The following is a 21,424-nucleotide window of genomic DNA, read 5'->3' on the forward strand; positions in this document are numbered from 1 at the left end:
TGTAAGTGAAGTACCATCATATTCTATGTATACTTCCTCTTCTAAGCATTTGGGCATTTGTAGCTGGAAAAGATTATGTGACTGGAGACTGCAGTCAAAAGTCCTTAAATGACTCAAGGGCTACTTGAATCTCATTGCCTTGCCTTATTCCTTTTTGACCCTAGAATCTACATTAATCCCAGATTTGACTTCAGTTCACTGTACTATTCTCTCAAAATGGGGAAAAACTTGTTTTTAATAGTTTTCTAGTTGTATTACTAGACAAGATGAACTTTTAAACTCAGTTTTGTGCCTTTATTAATTCATGCATTCACTCATTCACCAAATACTTATTGAGCATTGAATATGTACTGTATACTCGTCTAAGTATTGGGGATACAGTAACAGAACAAACAAACATCCTGTTCTAGTGGAGCTAGGGATAGACAGTAAACAAGGGTATAATAGGTCAGATGGTGGTAAGTACCGTAGAGGGAAATAAAGCAAGGAAGGGGAATGGGGTGGAGAAATTTGCTGTTTTGCAGTGATCAGGAAAAGCCTCTTTAATAAAAGTTCCATTTGAAGGAGGATAAAGGAGGCAGACATATTCCCGAAAGGAGGGCTGCGTGACTGGAGTGAAATGAAAGAGTGAGTGTATGGTTTAGAGATGACACCAGAAAGGTAGTTCTAGCCAGCATGGTGGTGCACACCTGTAATCCCAGCAACTTGGGAGGCTGAGACAGAAGGATCTCAAGTTTGAGGCCAACCTCAGCAACTTAGTGAGAACTTAAGCATTTTAGCAAGACCCTGTCTCAAAAAATAAAAAATAAAAATAAAAGGTAATACTAATCCTAGATTATTAACCTTTGGATTTTACTTGACATCAGTTGGGAAGCTATTGAATAGTAGTTTAGGGGGGTAGTGACAATCTCACAAAAGTGACATGATCTCACACTGGTTTGTAGCATAACTCTAATTTTGAGAAGCAGACTGTTAGAGACAAAAACAGAAACATGAGAGGGCAGTTCAGGGGTTTTTGTAATAATCCAAGTGAGAGATACTGGTTCTTGCACTGATGGGTGATGGTGGGTGAGGGCTGAAAAGTGATTAGCAAGATTCTGAATAATTTTTTCTTTAACATTTTATTATAAAAGTAGAGTGAGCAGGTTGAATAAAAGATGTAAGGAAAGGCAGGGAGTCAAGGATGACTCCAGTGTTTTGGTTTAGACATCTGGAAGGATGGAGTGGTCAAGCAGGTGTTGAGGAATAAAAGCAGGAGTTGGTTTTGGATGTAAGTTTATGATGGGTATTAGACACATTCGTAGATGTTTAGTAGGTATTGATAGATGAGTTTGGAGTTCAAATGGGAGATCTAGTAATTAATGATGTCTCGCAGTATGGCTCATTGAAGATTCAAGTCAAGCTCAGTGGTAGTTTCTGATGATGTAACTACTGTTTGTGGCATTTCATAAGAGAAAGTTTGGGGGAATGGAGACGAGGCATCTGGGTTTTAATGTTAAATTCTGTGGTGTGACTTCAGACAAGTTCTTTAGCCTTCCTGTACTCCCAGTTTTTTGTAAAATTAAGTGGTCTAATTAGATTTATTTATTTATTTCTTACATCAGACAGGTAATGTGCTTATGTTGGATCAAGGTTTAGAGGGAGGCACATCTTACATGATAGTGTGAACACCTAGTCATCACGCTTATGAACGGAAGGATCAGTTTTTATTTTTTTAAGTTTTTTTGTTTTTTCAGGTATTTCTTGATTTGGATCAAGGAGAAGGTTCTGTAAATAGTGATATAACTGAATTCTCTTCCTAGAACTCATATGTTGAAACCCTAACTGGTTGTATTAAAAATCGGGTCCTTAAGGAGGTAATTTAGGGGGCTGGGGAAATAGCTCAGTCGGTAGAGTGCTTGCCTTATAAGCACAAGGCCCTGGGTTCGATCCCCAGCACCCCTCCCCCCCCAAAAAAGGAAGTAATTTAAAGTTAAATGAGGTCTTATGGGTAGAGTCATGGTCTGATAGAATTGATGTTTCTGAAAAAGAGGAAGATCATGCGACCTCCATAAAGGGAGGAACAATGAAAAGGCAGCAGGCTACAAGCCAGGAAGAGAGCCTTTGCCAGAAACTGAATTGACCAGCACATTGATTTGGATGCTCTATTCCTTCCAATGGTGAGAAGTAAATTTCTGTTGTTTGTAATTTTTAAAAATCAAAACCAAAAATTTGGTACTGGGATTGAACCCATAGCCTCTTGTGTATGATAAGCAGGAACTCTACCACTGAGCTATACCTCCAGCCCCAGATTTCTGTTGTTTAAGCCATCTAGTTGTGGTAGTTTGTTATGGTAATCTAAGATAGATTGGGCTGTGGGCCTTACTTTAAGCTTTAGCCAAACAGAGCATTTCTGTGATCTCTTTAAATCTTGAGTTCTAAATAAGATTACATTTGAAGAGTTTTATTTAAATTAAAAAAAAAAAAGTTTGAGAATTAGTGGTTTAGTTGATTCTGTCAAGGTTTCTTAAATAGTTTATATGTATTATGAAAATACATGTGCTTGTCACATAGTAGGCATGTAGTAACTCAAATATGTAATGCATAATTTTAATGTTAATTTTTTGTTATTGCAAGTGAATTATCTGTAATCATTTTAGGGTACATTCTGATGGCCTGAAATTGGATTATTGAAGAGGGTGTAATTCTGACCTAGTAGTGAGATTCTGTTGCCAGGTGCCAGTTAGCAGGTGTATCTATTGTCTAACATTGTGTTAATTGCCCTGAGGAGGGGCATGAGTTAAAGACCTTTCCCTCAGGGACAGTAATACTCATTTGAAGAATTATGACTAAACATAACAAATAGTAAGTAGCATAATGTTAAAAAATCAAATGATAAATATTGTAGGAGTTCACAGAAAAGATATTTTTGGGAATTGTAGTAGTCTGAGAAAGCTTCTTGTATGGGGCTTCCATTTTTTTAGGAAATAGATAAGAGAGCTGGGTATGGTGGTAAATGCCTGTAGTCCCATCTACTTGGGAGGCCAAGGGAGGAGGGTCACTTAGCTCAACAGTTCAAGACCATCCTGGGCAACATGGACACCATCAAGGTGTGTGTGGGGGGGTTGCGGAGGGCAGCATTTGCAGAGAAGAGGTATTATGTGCTCATTATCCTGAAAAAGTTGATCTCAGTTACAGGGATTATTATTGTGTGGGAACCTGTGTTGGTCCATACTAATGAGGATAATCTGTTTCAGTACTTTCAGTGTCTACTTAGTGTCAGGCACAATGTTGGTACCAAGGACTCAAAGTGAACAAAAGTTTTAGAGCACACTGAGGATACAGACAAGTAAATTGATAGTAATTTGTTTTGTTGAAGTATCTACTCTTAAAGATTACACGAAAAATAGATTTTGAATCCCTTGTCAGCCTGAGAATTCTCTCCCTATACATTTTTTATAATTATTTTTACATGAATTTTATCTTGAAATTATTCTTTGGAAATTTGAAAACAAGGATTATTATTTTCAAAATTTTAGTTATTGGGGCTGGGATTGTAGTTCAGTAGTAGAGTGCTTGCCTAGCAGTTGTGTGACCATAGGTTTGATATCCAGCACCACAAAACAAAATAAAAACAACAAAAGAATAAAAAACCCACCAACTTCAAAATTTTAGATACTCCTGCAGAAAAGGCTATTATTAGTCTCATTATCATTGCTCTGGGGTAACTGCTGATTCTTTCTGGAATCTTTTAGATTTGCCTATTCTCTTTAGGTTTTTTTTTTTTTTAAGTTTCATGTCTAGAAATCATTATGTAGGACACTTGTAAGGACCCTCTCTGGGTGAAAACTAGGTATTTAATGTTCACGTATGTGAAACTGTAAAAATTTACAAGAAAAGTTTTCTTTTGTTTCTCTGTTCTTGTTCTCTCTTCCTCCCTCCATCCCTCTCCCTCTCTGGTGCTAGGGATTGAACCTAGGGCCTTTCACATGCTAAGCATGCACTGTACCACTGGGCTACATCTTTCATCTTGTTCTCTCTTTTGAGCTTCTTGGTTGAATGTTGGTTTTTCTGGATTGATCCTTTATTTCTTTTACCTTTTCATTCTTTTTCTGTTGTGGGATGTTGGACTTTTTTTTTTTTTTAACCCTTTCCTTGAACAACTCCCCCCACTAAGTTTTAGTTCAGCCATTGTATTTCCAATTCCTAGGAGCATTTTCTTGTTTGCTCATTCTCTTCATAGTATCCAGTTTTTCTGTACGGATGACACTTATCAGACTTTTTATTTTTTATCTTTATATCATTTTTTGTGTTGTGGATTGGATCCAGGTCCTTGCACATGCTAGGCAAGCACTCTACCCCAGCCCTACTTCTCAGATGTTAAAATAAAAGTTTTTCTCCATTTCTCTATTAATCTATTTTCCTTAGGAACTCTCTTAGTCTTTTTCTTCCATTCTGCTGCTGGTTTTTCTCTTATAAGCTGTGTTCTTGAAAGCTGTTTTCTTTCCAAATTCTTAGTTTTCTGCTTATGTTTAAGAGTGCATGATTGTCACTTAATTACCATGGGTTTTCTCCACTGCTCTGCAGGTGCTCCCAGTAGGGCCCTCTCCTTAAGTGGAACGACTGTTTGGAATGTTGGTGTTTGCATACAGGAATAACAGTGATGGTGATTGTTGCTATATCTTGGTATGGTTGGAGTTGAAGGTGTACAGGTATGGAGATGACAGTTAAGTTGTGGAGTGGCAGTTACAGAATAAGGAGAGCTTTACTGCAATATCGGAGTATCTACTTCAGAAACTGAGCTTTTTCCTGGCAGTTCCTTTGACTTAGAGAAGAGTCCTATCTATCCGGAAGGTTTAGATGCCTGTTGTTCTAGGTGTAAGTGTGGTGAGCTTATTTATTATATGTGAATCTGTTTTATGGATAGACCTTTAGATAATCCTCAGTTTTTAGCCCCACTTCTTTTTCTTTGGTACGGGGGATTGAACCCAGGGGCCCCACTTCTTAACTCTGCCCCCGTACCTGTAAACTTTGGGTTGACTCTTGCTCTAATTTCTTCCTTCATATATTTTGGACTCTAACTACCTTCACTCTGTATAGAAATAGGATAGTATAATCTTGAAATAGATGACTCCTCCTTTCTGTTTTAATTTATGTATGCTTTTTGTTTCATGTTGTTGTTTTAGATCCCAGTTTTTGTTTTGCTTTGCTTTGTTTGGTATAGAGATTAGATCCAGGGGCACTTAACCACTGAACCACATCCCTAGCCCTTTTTATTTTTTATTTTGAGATAGGATCTCACTAAGTTGCTTAGGCCTTGCTGAATTGCTGAGGATGGCCTTAAACTTCAGATAGTCCTGCCTCAGCCTCCCTAGTTGCTTGGATTACAGGTATGTGCCACTGTACCTTGCTATCCCAGTTGTTTTGAAATCATTTAAACCCATAGAAAAATAGAAATACTATAGAGTCAACCTCACATACCTTTCTTAGAGCTATATCATTTGTTGTTTGCCATATTTGCTCTATCTCCCTATCTGTGCATAGACCATTTTCCTGATGATTTGAAAATTTGTAGGCAGCATGACTCTTTAGTCTTTGTCCTAAGGAGATTTTCCTGCATAGCAAAAGTAGCATTTTATCACATCTAAGAAATTCAGCATCAATACACTAATATCTAGTATGTGAGCCATATTCAGATTTACTTTGTAGTCTTCCAAAAAGGTTATTCCTTTTACAAACTTTCTTCCCATCCAGGATTTTATTAAGGATCACACAGTACATTTGGGTGTTCTGTCTTTTTGTTCTATAATATAAAAAAGTCTCCTCATCTTTTTTTGTTTTTCTTTCGTGATATTTGAAGAACTAAATTCACTTGTCTTATGGAATGTCCTACTGTTGACTGAATTTGTCTCTTTCTTCTTTCCTTTTTGTTATTGTGTTGCCATTTTTGTGAGTCTTAGGATTTTATCCTACATGTGTGAGGCCTTGGGTTTGATCCCAGTTCTGGGGTGGGAAAAAACAGTCAAAAGAGAGAGAAAAAGAGAAAAAATTTTATGCTAGAAGTACATATATGAATGATAGCAAATAGGCAAAAAGTGGGCGAAGTAGTCAGTTCTTTGGACTATAGAGATGCCTTAAAAAGCTTATTAGAGTAACTGATTTTTGAGGCATTGTTTACTGTGTGGTTGGGAAGGATGCTCATTCCAATCAGAAACATTGTTACCAGTGCCATAAAGACCTGAAAGATCATGACATTTTAATTAGCTTTGTATGAATAATGTGAAGGATGTGTTTGGAGGTGCGAGAGGGGATTATGGAAAGGTTATCAGAGGAAGTTGAACATTATCCAGAAAATTTTTCTTTTTGTTAGTTTCTTTTTGTTAAACCTAGGGTCTACTAGTGCTTTACCAGTATACTACACCCTCAACCCTATTCAGAATATTTTTAGATGGGTAATTAATATTAATAAAATCAGGGAAAGGAGAGGTAGAGCAAATTGGTGGCTAAATAAAATCAGAGAAAGATTATTTGGCAAGCCTTAGGAGGGATATGATTCCAGGGAGGTAAATCAGTTTGTAGCTTTTAAGGTAATGTAGCTGGGGTTGTCATGGGCCTAGACTCTCAAACTAAGTGATTACAAAGTCAAAATGGAGAAGAACAAAAGATGTAGAAACAAGACATGTGTCTAATTTCACTCGTGTGTGGTAAAGTTGGAGGAAGAATCTGGATGATTCCCAGATAATCTGTGCTGAGGGGAATTTTAGACGACAGGCAGTGCCATTTTCTGAGAAGCTGGTTTAGAAGGAATGACAGTCAGTCTGAGGTTTAAACATCCTGAGTTTGGGTTGATAAGAGACTCCAGAAAGAAGTGTTCTATAGGTATTTGGATCTAGAGCTCCAAAATAAGGGATTATAGTCAAGAGTTGAGAGTCATCAGGATTGAATTGTTTGAAACTGTGGAAGTAGATGTGATAATCTAGGAATTGGAGGATAAAAATGTTGAGGACAAAGGATAAAACATTTTGTGGTTGGGTCAGAAAAAAGAGCTGGTGAAAAAGACTAAGGGTGATCTGAAAAAAATCTCCAAATTTTTTGGATGTCATTAGTGACTATTAGTAATTGGGTTTCAGTGATGTGGTAGAGGTAAAATTCAGATTGCAGAATAAATTTGTATTATATTTATGCATTGAATTATAGATTTAAGTATTTTATTAAAATTAAAATTATGAAATACTTGAAAGATTCAGATTTAAATAATTGGATAACCAACTGTTATGTACCCACTTTTCCCTTTTTTAAAAAAATTATTTTTTGTAGTACTAGAGATTGAACCTATGGGTATTGTACCATTTAGCTACATCTCCAACCCTTTTCATTTTGGGACAGAGTTTGTCTTAAATTTTCAGGCTGTCCTCCAACTTGCAATCCTCCTACCTCAGCCTCCCAAATCCCTGGGATTATAAATGTGGGCCACTGTGCTCAGCTTACTTTTTTTTTTGGTTCCTAAGATTGAACCCAGGGTCCTTAACCACTGAGCCACATCCCCAACCTTTTTTTTATATTTTAATTAGAGACAGGGTCTCACTGAATTGCTTAGGGCCTTGCTAAATTGTTAAGTCTGGCTTTGAACTCACTATCCTCCTGCCTCAGCCTCACGAGCCACTGGGATTACAGATGATGGCCTCCACACCCAGCTTAGCTTACTTTTTATTGTTTAATGATTATAGACTCATAGGAAGTTACATATGGATCTTTCTGTGAAACTTTCAGTTTCTTCTAGTCACTGTTCAGTATAACAAATGTCCTGGATTACTAAAAATGCTAGTGTCATTTTGTTTCTCATGTCCCAGTACATTATTGTTGTCTCCATGATATCACTTTTTGAAATTAAAAAATGTTTTAATTTACAGTAAATTGTATTTGTTGTGTACATATTGTGATGTTTTGAAATATATATACATTGTGAAAGGTTAAATCTAGCTAATTAACAAATGTTAGCTCACAGTTATCATTTTGTTGAGATTTAGCATTCACTCTCTTTGCCTGTGATTATTAACTATAGTCAACATGAAGTACAATAAATCTCTTGAACTTATTCATTCTACTTCACTGTAATTCTCTATCCTTTGACAAATATCTCCCCGCTAATTGCCGCAGTTTCTGGTAGTCTCCATTCTACTCTTACATGAGATAAGCTTTTTTTAGATTCCACACGTGAATGAAATCATGCAGTGTATGTCTTTCTGTGCCTGACTTATTCCACTTAACATAATATCCTCCAAATTTATCTTTGTTGCTGCAAATAACAGTACTTAATTCTTTTTTTTTTTTTTTTTTTATAGCTGAGTAGTCTTTCATTTTGTATATATACCACATTTTTGTTAAATTTTCAGCTGGCGGACACTTAGGTTGATTCCATACCTTGGCTATCTTGACTAGTGCTGCATTAAACATGAGAGTGCAGCTCTCTTTGACATGCTGAGTTCATTTCCTTTGAATGTATACCCAGTAGTGAGATTGCTGCATCATATGGTAGTTCTATTTTTAATTTTGCGGGGCATCTCCATACTGCTTTCCATAATATTTATACTAATTTACATCCCTACCAACAATATGTAAGAGTTTGTTCTTCTCCATATCCTTGCCATTACTATTTTCTTTGATAATAACTACTCTTTTTGTTCTCTAGCTATATGAGATTTTAATTACTATTTTTCCTCTTTTTTTTTTTTTTTTTTTTCGCGGTGCTGGGGATTTGAACCCAGGGCCTTGTGTTTGTGAGGTGAGCACTCTACCAATTGAGCTATATCCCCAGCCCTTTTTCCCCTTTTATTAATTTTAATTTTTACACACTGTATTTTGATTCATTGTAAACAAATGGAGTACAACTTTTCATTTCTATGGCTGTACACAATGTAGATTCATACCATTGTGTAATCACGTACATAGGTAATAACTATTCTAACAAAAACAAGGTGAATTCTCATGGTTTTGACTTGCATATCCCTGATAATGAGTGATGTTGAGCATTTTTTCACATTCCTGGCTATTTGTATGTCTTCTTTCAAGAAATGTTTATTCAGGTCTTTTGTCCTCTTTTAAGCCAGGTTATTTGTTCAAATGGTTACTGTTGAGTTGTTTTGAGTTACTTATATATTTTGGATTAATCCCTTATCAGATATGTAATTTACGAGTGTTTTCTTGTGTTCTGTAGGTTGTCTCTGCATTCTGTTGGTTGTTTCTTTTACTGTGCAGAAGCTTTTAGTTTTATGTAATCCCATTTGTGTATTTTTGCTTTTGTTGTCTGTACTTTTGAAGTCATTTTCAAAAAGTCAGCTCCCATACCCATGTCCTAGAGCTCTTTCCCTATTTTTTTATAGTCGTTTAATAGTTTCAGGTCTTATAATTTTCAGTGTGGAGATCTTTCAATTCCTTGGTTAAATTTATTCCTAAGTATTTAATTTTTTTGTAGCTATTGTAAATTAGATAGTATATAGAAAAACTACTGATTTGTATGTTATATTCTGCAACTTCACTGAATTCATAGATTTAATAGTTTTTGATAGTCTTTAGTATTTTCTCTATATAAGACAATGTTATTTGCAAATAGTAATAATTTGACTTCCTCCTTTCCTATTTGGATGCCCTTTATTTCTTTCTCTTGCTTTGTTGCTTTGGTTAGGATTTCCATTACTGTGTTGGATTAAGTGGCAAAAGTTGGCATCTTTGTCTTGTTGTAAATCTTGTTGTAAAAACTGAAAGCTTTTTCTCATTCATTGTGATGTTGACTGTGGGTTTGTCATGTTTGACCTATTATTGTGTTCAGGTACATTACTTCTATACCTAATTTCTTGAGAATTTTTATTAAGAAAGGATGTTGAATTTTGTCAAGAGTTTTTTCTTCCTGCATCTGGGGAAATGATTATACAAACTTTGCATTGTGTAGAGGGAAATGAGGGGAGGGGAGAAGGCAGGGGGAAGTAAAAATGGTGGAATGAGACAAGCATCATTACCCTATGTACATGTATGATTACACAAATGGTGTGACTCTACATTGTGTACAAACAGATAAATGAAAAATTGTACTCTATTTGTGTACAGTGAATCAAAATGCATTCTGTCATGTATAACTAAATAGAACAAACAATAAAAAAAGACTTATGCAGTTTTTGTCCTTAGTTCTGTTCATGTATTATGCCACATTTATTGATTATGTTGAACAATCCTTAATCCCTGGGGTGAATCTCATTTGATTATGGTGAATGATCTTTTTAATGTGGTATTCAGTTTGCTAGTATTTTAGTTTTTTTTTTTTTTTTTCCCCCCTCAGTCTTGGTTATTGAACCCAGGGCTTAGTGCTTGCCTACCAACTGAGCTATCTCCCCAGCCCAAGTTTGCTAGTATTTTGTTGAGGTTTTTGTATCTGTGTTCATTAGGGATAGTGGCCAGGTTTTCTTTATTGTTGTGTCCACATATGGTTTTTGTATCAGAGTAATTCTGGCCTTGTGGAATGAGTTTAGAAGTATTACCTTCCTTTCAGTATTTTTGGAATAGTTTGGGAAGAATTTGTATTAGTTTTTCTCTAAATGTTTGATCAAATTCAGCAGTGAAGTCATCAGGTCCTCGGTTTTTTTTTGATGGTCCTAGGCTTTTTATTACTGATTCAATTTCCTTATTACTGGTCTATTCAGGTTTTGTTTCTTTATAATTTCATCTTGATAAATTGTATGTCTTTTTACCAGTGAGTTTTATACTTTCAAATGTTTTCATATTACTCTTTAGTGTCCTTGCCTTTCAGCCTGAAGAATTCCCTTTAATATCTATCGTAAGACAGGTGTGGTGGTGACAGACTCACTCAGATACTGTTTTTCTGGAGATCTCCATCTCATTTATGAAGGAGAGTTTTTCTGGGTACATATTCTTGATTGCCACTTTTTTGTCTTTAACACTTTGAATATGTGATCCCAGTTTCCCCTTGGCCTGTAAAGTTTCTACTGAGAAGTTTGTTACTGGCCACATTGTAACTCCTTTATATACAATGTACTTCTTTTCTGTTTTCAGGATCCTCTCCCTATCTTTAGTCTTTGATAGTGCAATCAAAATGTATCATATGATAATCTTAAATTTGGATTAAATCTGGTTGGAGACTTTAGACCTTCCTGTACTTGCATATGTAATTTCTGGGGATTGAACAAAGGGATGCTTTACCAGAGCTATGTTCCCAGTCTAAATTGCTGAGACTGGCCTTGAACTTGTGATTCTCCTGCCTCAGCATCCCAAGTTGGTGGGGGATTATAGGTGTTACCACCATCCCTGGCTATATCCTCTTTCTCTTTTTTGTATTCCCTCTTGAATACCAATGATTTATACATTTGTTCTTTTAATGCCATCCCATAAATCTTATAATCTTTGAGCATTTCTTTTTTTTTTTTCTCTCTCTCTCTTTTATCCTCTGGATATTTTAAAATACCTATCTTTGAGTTTACTGATTATTTTGCTTGATCAGTTCTGCTCTTGATTCTGTGTTGCATTTTTAAAATATTGTTCAGTGTTTTTTCTAGCTCTAGGATTTGTGTGTGTGTGTGTGTGTGTGTGTGTGTGTGTGTGTGTGTTTTAATTCAACTGCTATGTTAAATTTCTGTGATAAATTTCTGACTTGTTTTTCTATTTTTTTTTTTTTTTTTTGTTTACAGAGCTTCCTTAAAATAGATATTTTTAGTTCTTAGTCAGGCCATTCATATATCTCCATCTTATTAGGGTCAATCACTGGCAACTTTTGTCCATTTGGTGATGTTGTTTTGTTCTTGATCCTTGTGGTAGTTCATCCTTGTCTGCATCAAGTAAGCAGGTATTTATCTCAGCTTTGTACTTGGGCATTCGCTGGGAACGTCCTTTAATACCAATCCCTAAAACAATGACTACTGCAGCTGTTGTAATGTTTGGTAGGGGGTGTCATAAGCCCTCAATTGCCATGACTGATGCAGAGTAGGCTGACATCCTGTGACTTGTGAGGCTGGCTCAACAGTGGATCAGAATTCCATGGTCGCTGAGGTTTATACAGCCCTGGGGATTATCAGAAACCTCGTGCTGCTGAGATAAGCCTGCAACTGAGATTTGTACTGGACTCAAGGACTCAAGTAACTTGGTGCTACAGTGGGTTTGTACACAGACTTTTACACAGAGTTCCCATCTGGTGCCGGCGCATGTCTATAGGCTTTGTCTGTGGGTATCAGCAGGTAGGTCAAGGGTTGTCAAAGTCTGCCTGGTGCTGGGTTTTACTATGCGAGGCCCAATACTGAAGTCTGAGGCAAAATCCTGTAATTCTGTACCTCTTCTTTCCCTAAGCAGATATTTCTATCTATGCTGTGCTGCCTAGAACTGGGGGACGGGTGACATAAGTAATATAAAAGTGTTCTTCCTACCCTCTTCACTGTATCTTTTCTTATTATTATGCTGTAACCAGATACTGAGATCTCTTATCCAGGTTTCCTTAACTTTCCTGAAGGTAATTTCATGCATGGATAGTTATTTAAATTGATGTTTCTTCAGGTGGACTCAGATGCAAATTATCAGAATGAACTGTGGAATTACAGGAATTGTAAATTTGGGTTTTTACATGGTACAAGCCTGGAGTTTTGATTCTCATAGGTGCCACCCTCTGCTCTTCCAATGTGAGCAGGCTGCTCTTCAGATGGCATTTGTGGAGCTTTTTCAGTTCCCTTTTCACATACTTAATAGTCCTTTTCAGGATATTGTCTCAAAACAGGGATTTCACTAGGCTCAATTTTGGGTGTTCTGTCTATGTAGGCCCAGCATACCTTTATAGACTGCCTTGGGGGTCAGCTAGAGCTTACATCTCTGGCTTTGAGTTTCTTTTCTTTTTTTTTTTTTTTTAACCAGGGATTGAACTTAGGGGTGCTTCATATCTCCAGCCCTTCTTTTTATATTTTATTTAGAGATGGCATCTCACTGAGTTGCCTAGGGCCTTGCTAAGTTGCTGAGGCTAAGTTTGAACTCGGGATCCTCCTGCCTCAACCTCCCTTTGCTGCTACAGGTGTGCACTGTAGCATGACTTTGAATTTCTTTCCTTCTGGCAGTTGGGAATTTCCTTCACCCTTCTTTCTTTTTGAGTTTAAGTATATATTCTATTTTTTTTTTATGTTGATATAACTTTTCAGTGAGTACATTTTGAGCACATGTATGTATTAGTCCAATCTGCCTTGTTGCTTGAATCAAGTCTAATTAACTATTTCTTTAATTTATTTTTTGCTTTGTTCCACTAAAAGGATTTGAGCCAGGTATGGTAGCGCAGCCTGTAATATCCATCTGCTTGAGAGGCTGAGGCAAGAGGATCACAATTAAGAGGCGAACCTGGGCAACCTAGCCATATTCTATCAAGATAAAAAAAGGACTTGGGGGTATAGTTCTGTGGTAGAGTATATGCCTAGTAGTGTGAGACCCTGGGTTTAATCCCTAGTATTGCCAAAAAAAAAAAAAAAAAAAAATTGAGGTTTGATTATATTATTCTCTTTTTGAAAATATTTATTTTTAAAATGGTGCTGGATACATGGTTGTGAGTTAAAATTGGAAAAATAAAAATGGGTATATGTGTCTCCTTTTTGCCTTGTTCCTGTACCAATTCCACCTCCTTTCTCTAGAGATTGACCATACACTAATATATTCCTAAACAGAAGTTTTAAACTTTAATGATTATAGTTTAATTTCATAGTCAGTACTCAGGATTTTTTCCCCATCTTCTTAACAAGTAGTTATTGTGTTTTCTTCTGCTCTGAGAGCTTGTAAGTTAAAGCTTTATATTTCATTTGTATGTTTTTATATATGTGAATGGATTATCTGTGTTTTAATCTTTGTTCACTTCAGAAACCTTTCAAATGTGAATTTGACAAAGAAGCATAAATTACTGATTAGACTGTTTTATGTGGAATATTAAAACAATGGAACTTTAACCCTAATTTTTGGGAGGTAGTAGAAAGGGTATTTTAAGATATTGGGTCTTATTTAAACACAATGTGGATATCCTTAAAAATTGTACCTTCAATTCCCAGCACTGCAAAAAAAAAAAAAAAAAAAAAAAAAAAAAAATTGTCCCAATTATTAACCAGTCCATGCTGTTGGTTGCAGATGTGCAAATAATTGCCCAAAGTGAGAAGTGTGTCAAAGGTAACAGCTTCTACTGGGTGTGGTGGTGGATTGGGAGGCTGAATCAGGAGAATTTTGAGTTCAAAGCCAGCTTCAACAATTTAGCAAGACCCTAAGCAACTCAGTGAGACCCTGCCTCCAAACAAAATATAAAAAGGGGTAGAGGATGTGGCACAGTGGTAAAGCACCCCTGGGTTCAATCCCTGGTAATAAATAAATAAATAAATAAATAAATAAAGCTGACGGTCTCTCTTTTGAGTTTCTTAGCCACAATTTATACCACTGATTACCTAACTTCAGCTTGATGAAATTTTAGTAAAATGGAGGCTAGAAATGGAAGTCTTTTTGACATAATATGTTTTCTTCCCTAGATCAACCTCTCCACTTCTCCTACACCTGCACAGTTAATAAGCCGTTCCCAGGCTTCCAGTTCTACCAGCGGCAGTATTACCCAACAGACTATGTTACTAGGGAGTACCTCCCCTACTCTAACGGCAAGCCAAGCGCAAATGTATCTTCGAGCTCAAATGGTAAGATATGAGCTACCAAAGTTTTTCAGTGTCTAAGGACTTGAGAGATCAAAATGTTTCTTGATTTGATGCAATGAGGAATTTTTAATATTTAAGACATGTCTAACAATTTTGTTTGTATGATTAGTTTCTTATACATTTATAAAAGTTACGAAAATTCTAATTTGAATTAGTAGTCCTTCTTGGTAATAAATAATTATTGTTAACCTTGGGAAGCTAACAGAGATTCTATAATATAAGAATGGCTATTTAAAAAATTTTTTTTTAGTTGTAGATGGACACAATATCTTTCTTCATTTATTTTTATGTGATGCTGAGGATCAAACCCAATGCTTCAGACATACTAGGCAAGCACTCTACCACTGAGCTACAGCCCCAGTTCAAGAATAGCTGTTTTTTAATAATAAGTTTACCAATTTCAAAACTCCTTTTTCACATTTTAACATCTCTGAAATTGCATTTTATAATAGGTGTCATCTTACAGTGGTATATAAATTATTGTATACTTTTGACATCTTAGATTTGATGAAATAGTTAGAAATGTTAAAGGCCTAGTTATTAACTGTAAGTAAGAAGTCATATCCTGGAACTGTCTGAAATTGTATTGGAGTCTCTATGATTTACCAAATGATTCTTAGCTTTGGTCATTCCCATCTCAGATTCTGTATAGTTGTATTAATTAGGCTTACCTTGACTTTTTTTTTTTTTTAGTATAATGTGAATTTGGTATTCTGTGTTTGGGTACATACTCTTTTTCTAATTTAATTGTTGAACTTCTTTAAGGAATGTAGAAATGGTTGACATTTATTTTATTTGATGTCTTTACAGGAAACTAGACTATATGAGGGCTTTGGCCCTAATATACTTTTTTGTGTATTTCTGGATCCCCAGTTCACCACCTAAAATTGGAAAGGATGTTCGCAGTCATATTTCTAACAGTAAATAATGATAAGACTAACCTGTTATTCACAGATTATTCAATAGCATTACCATATTTCTGGGTGCCCCCATGCCATCTTCTTGAAGTAATAACATACTTTAAAATTATGTTGAACCATTTTAAATGGTTGCTATTTTACCATTTTTTGACCTTTAAAATTGGCAATTCATGTGGTTGAAACTAAGGGGGGAGCATCTTCTCTTTAGGTTAATGCCGTCAGGATGTTTGTTTCTTAAATTAATTATCTTTATGTGAAAGTTATATTTTGTTGTTGAATTTACTTAAATTTAGTGAAATACTAAAACACTGAAGTTTCAAAGATCCCGTAATTGGTTGTTTAATTTAAACAGCAGTGAGGAACAGAATAGTTCTTAAAATAATCTTGAGATAATGTATTTACACATTCTTTGAAACAACTGTCATAATTTACTAAATTGAGTTGGACAATATGAATGAATTGTATTGCTTTAGAAATCACTGACATCTGTTTAATGTTAAAATTTTGAAAAAGAGATGGTGATGAGGAAATAAATTGTGTGTGACTTTCCCTTTTGATGTGAAGCTTTTTTTATTGTTCTATTTTAACATATTGTGGCATTTACATTTAGATTATTTCTTTACAAATAATTTTTAAATCAAAAGAAACCTAGGTTTGTCCTACAGATCCCCTGTAGCTGAGAGAAATATTGTAGTGCAGAGGGTAGCATAGTTATGCGTGTGGTAAAGAGGACTGAACAGACTTTTTGGTGTTTCTTTTCTTGTTTCTCAATTAAATTTATTTTGTGTCCCAAAATAATAACTGTAGTTGTTCATTTTAATTTCCCATTTTAGGAATCCTGAGATGGTAGTTTTGAACTGGGAAAAATTTAAGTATGATAACTTATTTGGGACAAAATTTGGTCTGAGGATTTCATATTACCAAAATATATTTTCTTCTTTGAACACTGATTTATTTTAGTATTCATCAGAATCATGAGCTCTTTCAAAACTGTTAGGATTTTTTTTGAGTTCTCTATTAGAAACTTCCCTTTGTCATGTAAAATGTTTTGCTTAGGAGATAGTCCTAAACTGCATTGTCTTTATGTCATAAATTTCAGTCTCTCTTGCCTGCTATACATTGTGTGTGGGACATGTTCTTTTGTCTTAGAGTATTTTTTTGGTTTTCTGTCTGTACAGCTGATTTTCACACCCGCTACCACTGTGGCTGCTGTACAGTCTGACATTCCTGTTGTCTCGTCGTCATCGTCATCTTCCTGTCAGTCTGCAGCTACTCAGGTGAGCTTGTCTAGCTTCATAATGTGGTACTTGAGGTCTGGATCTTTAAAGAAGCATTGTCTTTGTAGTTCAACTACTGATGGTTTCAGAGCTCATTGTCATGCATTTCAGATTGAAATTTGGTAAAATACAGTAAGAATTCAAAGAAAATTTTTTGTTTTGTAAAAATTATAATTAAACACAGATATCTAGGTTGTTTGACATTTATGAGAGTTTTGCTAATGACATTGTATTTTTAGATTTATTGTAAAGTAGATTTTTCTTATTTTTTTGTAGATTCCTCTTCAGGCAACTATAAAATACATCAGTCAAGGTGGATGGTGATTTTAAATTTAATAAATCAGTTAAAATCAATTTAAATTTTAAATTTAAAAAATTAAGTAGAATATTCCTTTATTTGATACCATGGGAAAAAGAACCTACCCTTCTCCTCACACCATTCATAAAAGTAAGCTAGAAGTAGAATGCAGACCTAAAGGTAAAAGCAAAAACTGTTAAATTTCTAGAAGAAAACAGGAGAATATCTGCAAATCCAGGGGAGGCAAGGCCTTCTTAGATAGGACACAAAAAGCACTAATCATAAAAGAAAATCATGATAAATTGGACTATATCAGAATTAAAGATGGTTCCTTAAAAGACATCCTTAAAAAAGTGGAGAGGCAAGCCACAAAGGGAAAATATTCATAATACATGCATCTGACAAAAGACTTGTAAACAGAATATACAAAATATGCTTACGAATTAATAATTAGGTCATAAGCTATGCACTTAATGGGCAAAAGAGCCAAGTGGCACTGTGGTGGTGCATACCTGTAATCCTACTGATTCTGGGTGTTGGGGCAGGAAGATCACAAGTTTGAGGCTAGCTTTAGCAACATAGCAAGACTGTCTCAAAATAAAAGGCTGGGAGATATAACTAACTCAGTGGTAGAATGCCCCTGGGTTTAATCCCAAGTGCCAAAAAATTCAAACAAAAACAAACAGCAAAAGATTTGGAGATGTTTCACAAATGACAGTAAAAGACCAGTAAGCACCTGAAAAAAATGCTCATCATCATAAGCATTTCAGAAATTCAAATCAAAACCACACCACGCACATAATAGATTGACTGCAATGTAGAAGATTGATAAACCACATGTTGGTGAGAATGTGGAGCAACCAGACTCATGCATTGCTGGTAGAAATGTAATATGGTACAACCATTTTGGGAAAAAATTCAGTACTTCCTTTTATAGTTAAATATACATTTAACACATGACCCAGCACCTCTCCTTCTAGATGTTTTCCATGAAGGATGTGAAAACATACATCTACACAAAGACGTAAAATTTTAACGTTCTTGGTAACTCAAAACTACCAATGTCCTTTAAATGCTGAATAGATAAACAAATTGTGGTATATTCATATGATGGAACACTAATCAGAAAGAAAAAAAGGAACAAACTACTGATACATCTCAGAAACAATGTTTAGCAGAAGTCTAGACAAAAAGTAAATCCTCTCTGATTCCATTTATATGAAATTCTAAAACAGGCAAAACTATCCATAATAAGAGAAATCAGATTGGTGAGTGGTATCTGGGACAGAAGGTGGGGAAATTTGGGAAGGGGCATGAGTGAACTTTTAGGAGGATGAAATGTTTTACATCTTGATTGGGGCACTGGCTGTGTTGTGTATACATAATGTCAGAACTCTAGAGCTGTTTCATTCATTTCATCGTACATGAACTACATCTCAGTATATTTGGTAAAAATGATTTGGAGTGAATAAAGTTTAAATAATTGAGTAGACTGTTATTTTGTATGATACAATTTTGTTATTTTTTCATAGTAAATGTTTTAGATTTCTTGTGGCAGAAATTGATGTTTATTGTAAGGATCTTAGTCTTCTAGTAAAAGAAAGAAATGAGATAGTTATTTGGTATTTTCCATAGTACCTCTGTAAATTTTTTCATTTAGTAATAAAGGCTAGTTTTCACGAGAGTGTATGAAGGTGATAAGTCAGTTAAACTCAGATTTCTCCCAGTTTGCTCTGTGACTTTTCACAGTTCCTTAACAGAGTCTCATAGCACTCACTAAATGTTAACAGCTATCATTATTCTTGCTAAGCCTCAGTTTCTTCACTGTAAACCCAAAGTACAGCTCAGGGTTGTTACAAGGAATAAATGATACAACAATCAAAAAGTACTTAGCATTGTACCTGCCATATAATATCATACACCACTAATTATTATTTTTGTTCTACATTGTCTGAAAATGAGTAACAAAGTTGGTTCTTGGATTTTAAGTAGCTGATAGTAAAGAAAGAAACACAACCACTTAAAGGATTTAATTTCCAAGGTAAAATAAAAAGTTTGCTTTGGAAAATGCAACTGTTTCAAATTAGTTTATTGAAGTATAATCCCAGGTATTCAGGATGCTAAGGCAGGAGGATTGTGAGTTCAAGGCCAGCCTAGACAGCAGCATAGCAAGACCATGTCTTAAACAAGGAAACAAAAAAGCAGTTTTAGGGTCCTGTTTGATGTGGTCTGTGTGATTTTCTGACTTAATTCAAGAATGGGCTTTCAAGAACTAGAGAACTGAATTGACCTTTAGGAATCTCTTGACAGATGTTGTTTTTCTTTGCTGTGCTTTTGAAAGGGCAGTAAATGAAGCTAATAGTGGTAGGTGATGCTAAGACTTTTTAACTCCAATGGTAACTTTTCTCAAGTTCAGAACTGTTTTGAAAATTTTCTGCTCTACCCTGATTTTTTTAAAACTTTTTTTTTTTTTTTTTTTAAATCATAGATGGACAGAATGCCTTTATTTTGTTCGTTTTTATGTGGTGCTAAGGATCAAACCCTGTGCCTCACAGGTGCTAGGCAAGTGCTCTACCACTAGCCATTGCCACAGCCCTTTACTCTGATTTTTAAAATTATACTTGCAGTTTGGGCTGGGCTAGGTGGCACACACCTGTAATCCCAGTGGCTTGGGAGGCTGGGGCAGGAGGATCGAGAGTTCAAAGCCAGCTTCAGCAATATGAGGCACTATCTCTAAATAAACTATAAAATAGGACTGGGGATGTGACTCAGTGGTTCAGTACCCCTGAGTTCAATCCCCAGTACCAAATAAATAAATACATAAATAAAATAACATTATATTTGCAGTTTTAAAAAATTATATTTGTAATTGAGAAATATCTAGTTTTATTTTTAAAATTTTAAGCTAAAAATGTCAATATAACTTAATTTTTCCTCAGCAGTAAACAGTTTTTATAACATACTATTAAAAAAAGAAGTTTGGAATATCTTACCCTTATTTACTATTTTAAGTGCTCCATCTCTTCTATCATGCAAAAATAAAAAACAATTTTAGAATGATGATATAGGATAAAAGATATATTTGTAGGAGAGTAAGAAATTTCACTTATCAAGGGCATCTGGGGAATGAAAAAGTGACAGCACTAAGTTGTACCTTATATAATATTTGTCTACAATAGGTAGGCAGTGTATATTTGAAGTATTAATAGTTCAGGGTTTTAAAAATTTGGATTTTGGTGGCTGGGGTCGTAGCACAGTGGTAGAGTACTTGTCTAGCATGTATGAGGCACTGTGTTTGATTCCCAGCATCACATATAAATAAAATAAAATAAATGTCCATTGACTCTTTCTCTCTCTACACACACACACATATATATACATACACACACACATATATATATAAATTTATATATATATATTTTATATATATATATAAAATTTAGATTTTAGAAATTATAAGTCTTTCCCATCAGCATTAAATCACTGCTTAGAATTGTTAAATCTGAATCTTAGATAAGTACTGTAGACATTGATATATAAATTAATAAAATCCATTTGTAGTATATATATATATACTACAAATATGTATAATTTATGTATATTATATACTACAAATATATATATATATACTACAAATATATATATATATGGTTTATTTTTTATAAAATCTGTGTCCCAGCCCTTCTCTCTATATGGCCACACAGAGAAAAATCAGCTAGAATTTAAAAGCTAGAAACAGCTTTGTTGCTAGAACTGTAACATTGACTCTTAATTTCTTAGTTACCTTACAATGATAGGATGCAATGATATTTTCTACAGTATTTGTTTGAGTTAAATAACTGATGTGAGAATGTTTTGGTAGTGGAGACTCACTATAAAAATATAAAGTGTGAAATTAGCAAAAATACTTAATGCAAAATGTAGACTCAAAATCAGAACATTTTCCTCATTTGATCATAGGAAAGGTTCAGGTGAAATTAAAATTGGATATTAGAGTGCCCCAATATTCTATGTCTTAGAAAAGATGGATTTTTTCCTCCTCAAAAGTGAAACTCTGTCATGGAAATCTGAGTATGTGGTCTATTAATAACTAAATTAATTTTGTAATATGTTTTGGCAGTATAGTTTACATGGTTGGGATTTATGTATAAGTAATATATGTAGCATTGTATATAAATATATACACATATTTTCTTGCAGAATTCAGAAACAACAGGAAATTAGAATTTACTCTAGAAATAG

General features: G+C 34.8%; 1 protein-coding gene across 7 annotated transcripts in view; it reads left to right on the forward strand.

Moving 5' to 3' along the window:
• PHC3 (polyhomeotic homolog 3) overlaps positions 1-21,424 on the forward strand; it is a 78,028-nt gene that overhangs the window by 15,423 nt on the left and 41,181 nt on the right. For all 7 annotated transcript variants that reach the window (XR_013766503.1, XM_079155774.1, XM_079155772.1 and 4 more), the window contains 2 exons: positions 14,511-14,669; positions 16,786-16,884. Coding sequence is in view for 6 of the 7 variants with exons in the window: in XM_079155774.1 (XP_079011900.1) it covers positions 14,511-14,669; positions 16,786-16,884 (258 nt within the window). In the remaining variant the exon portion in view is untranslated. The remainder of the gene's footprint in view (positions 1-14,510; positions 14,670-16,785; positions 16,885-21,424) is intronic.

The sequence above is a fragment of the Sciurus vulgaris genome (assembly GCF_902686455.1).
Source record: "Sciurus vulgaris genome assembly, chromosome: 10".
Taxonomy (NCBI): Eukaryota; Metazoa; Chordata; class Mammalia; order Rodentia; family Sciuridae; genus Sciurus; species Sciurus vulgaris.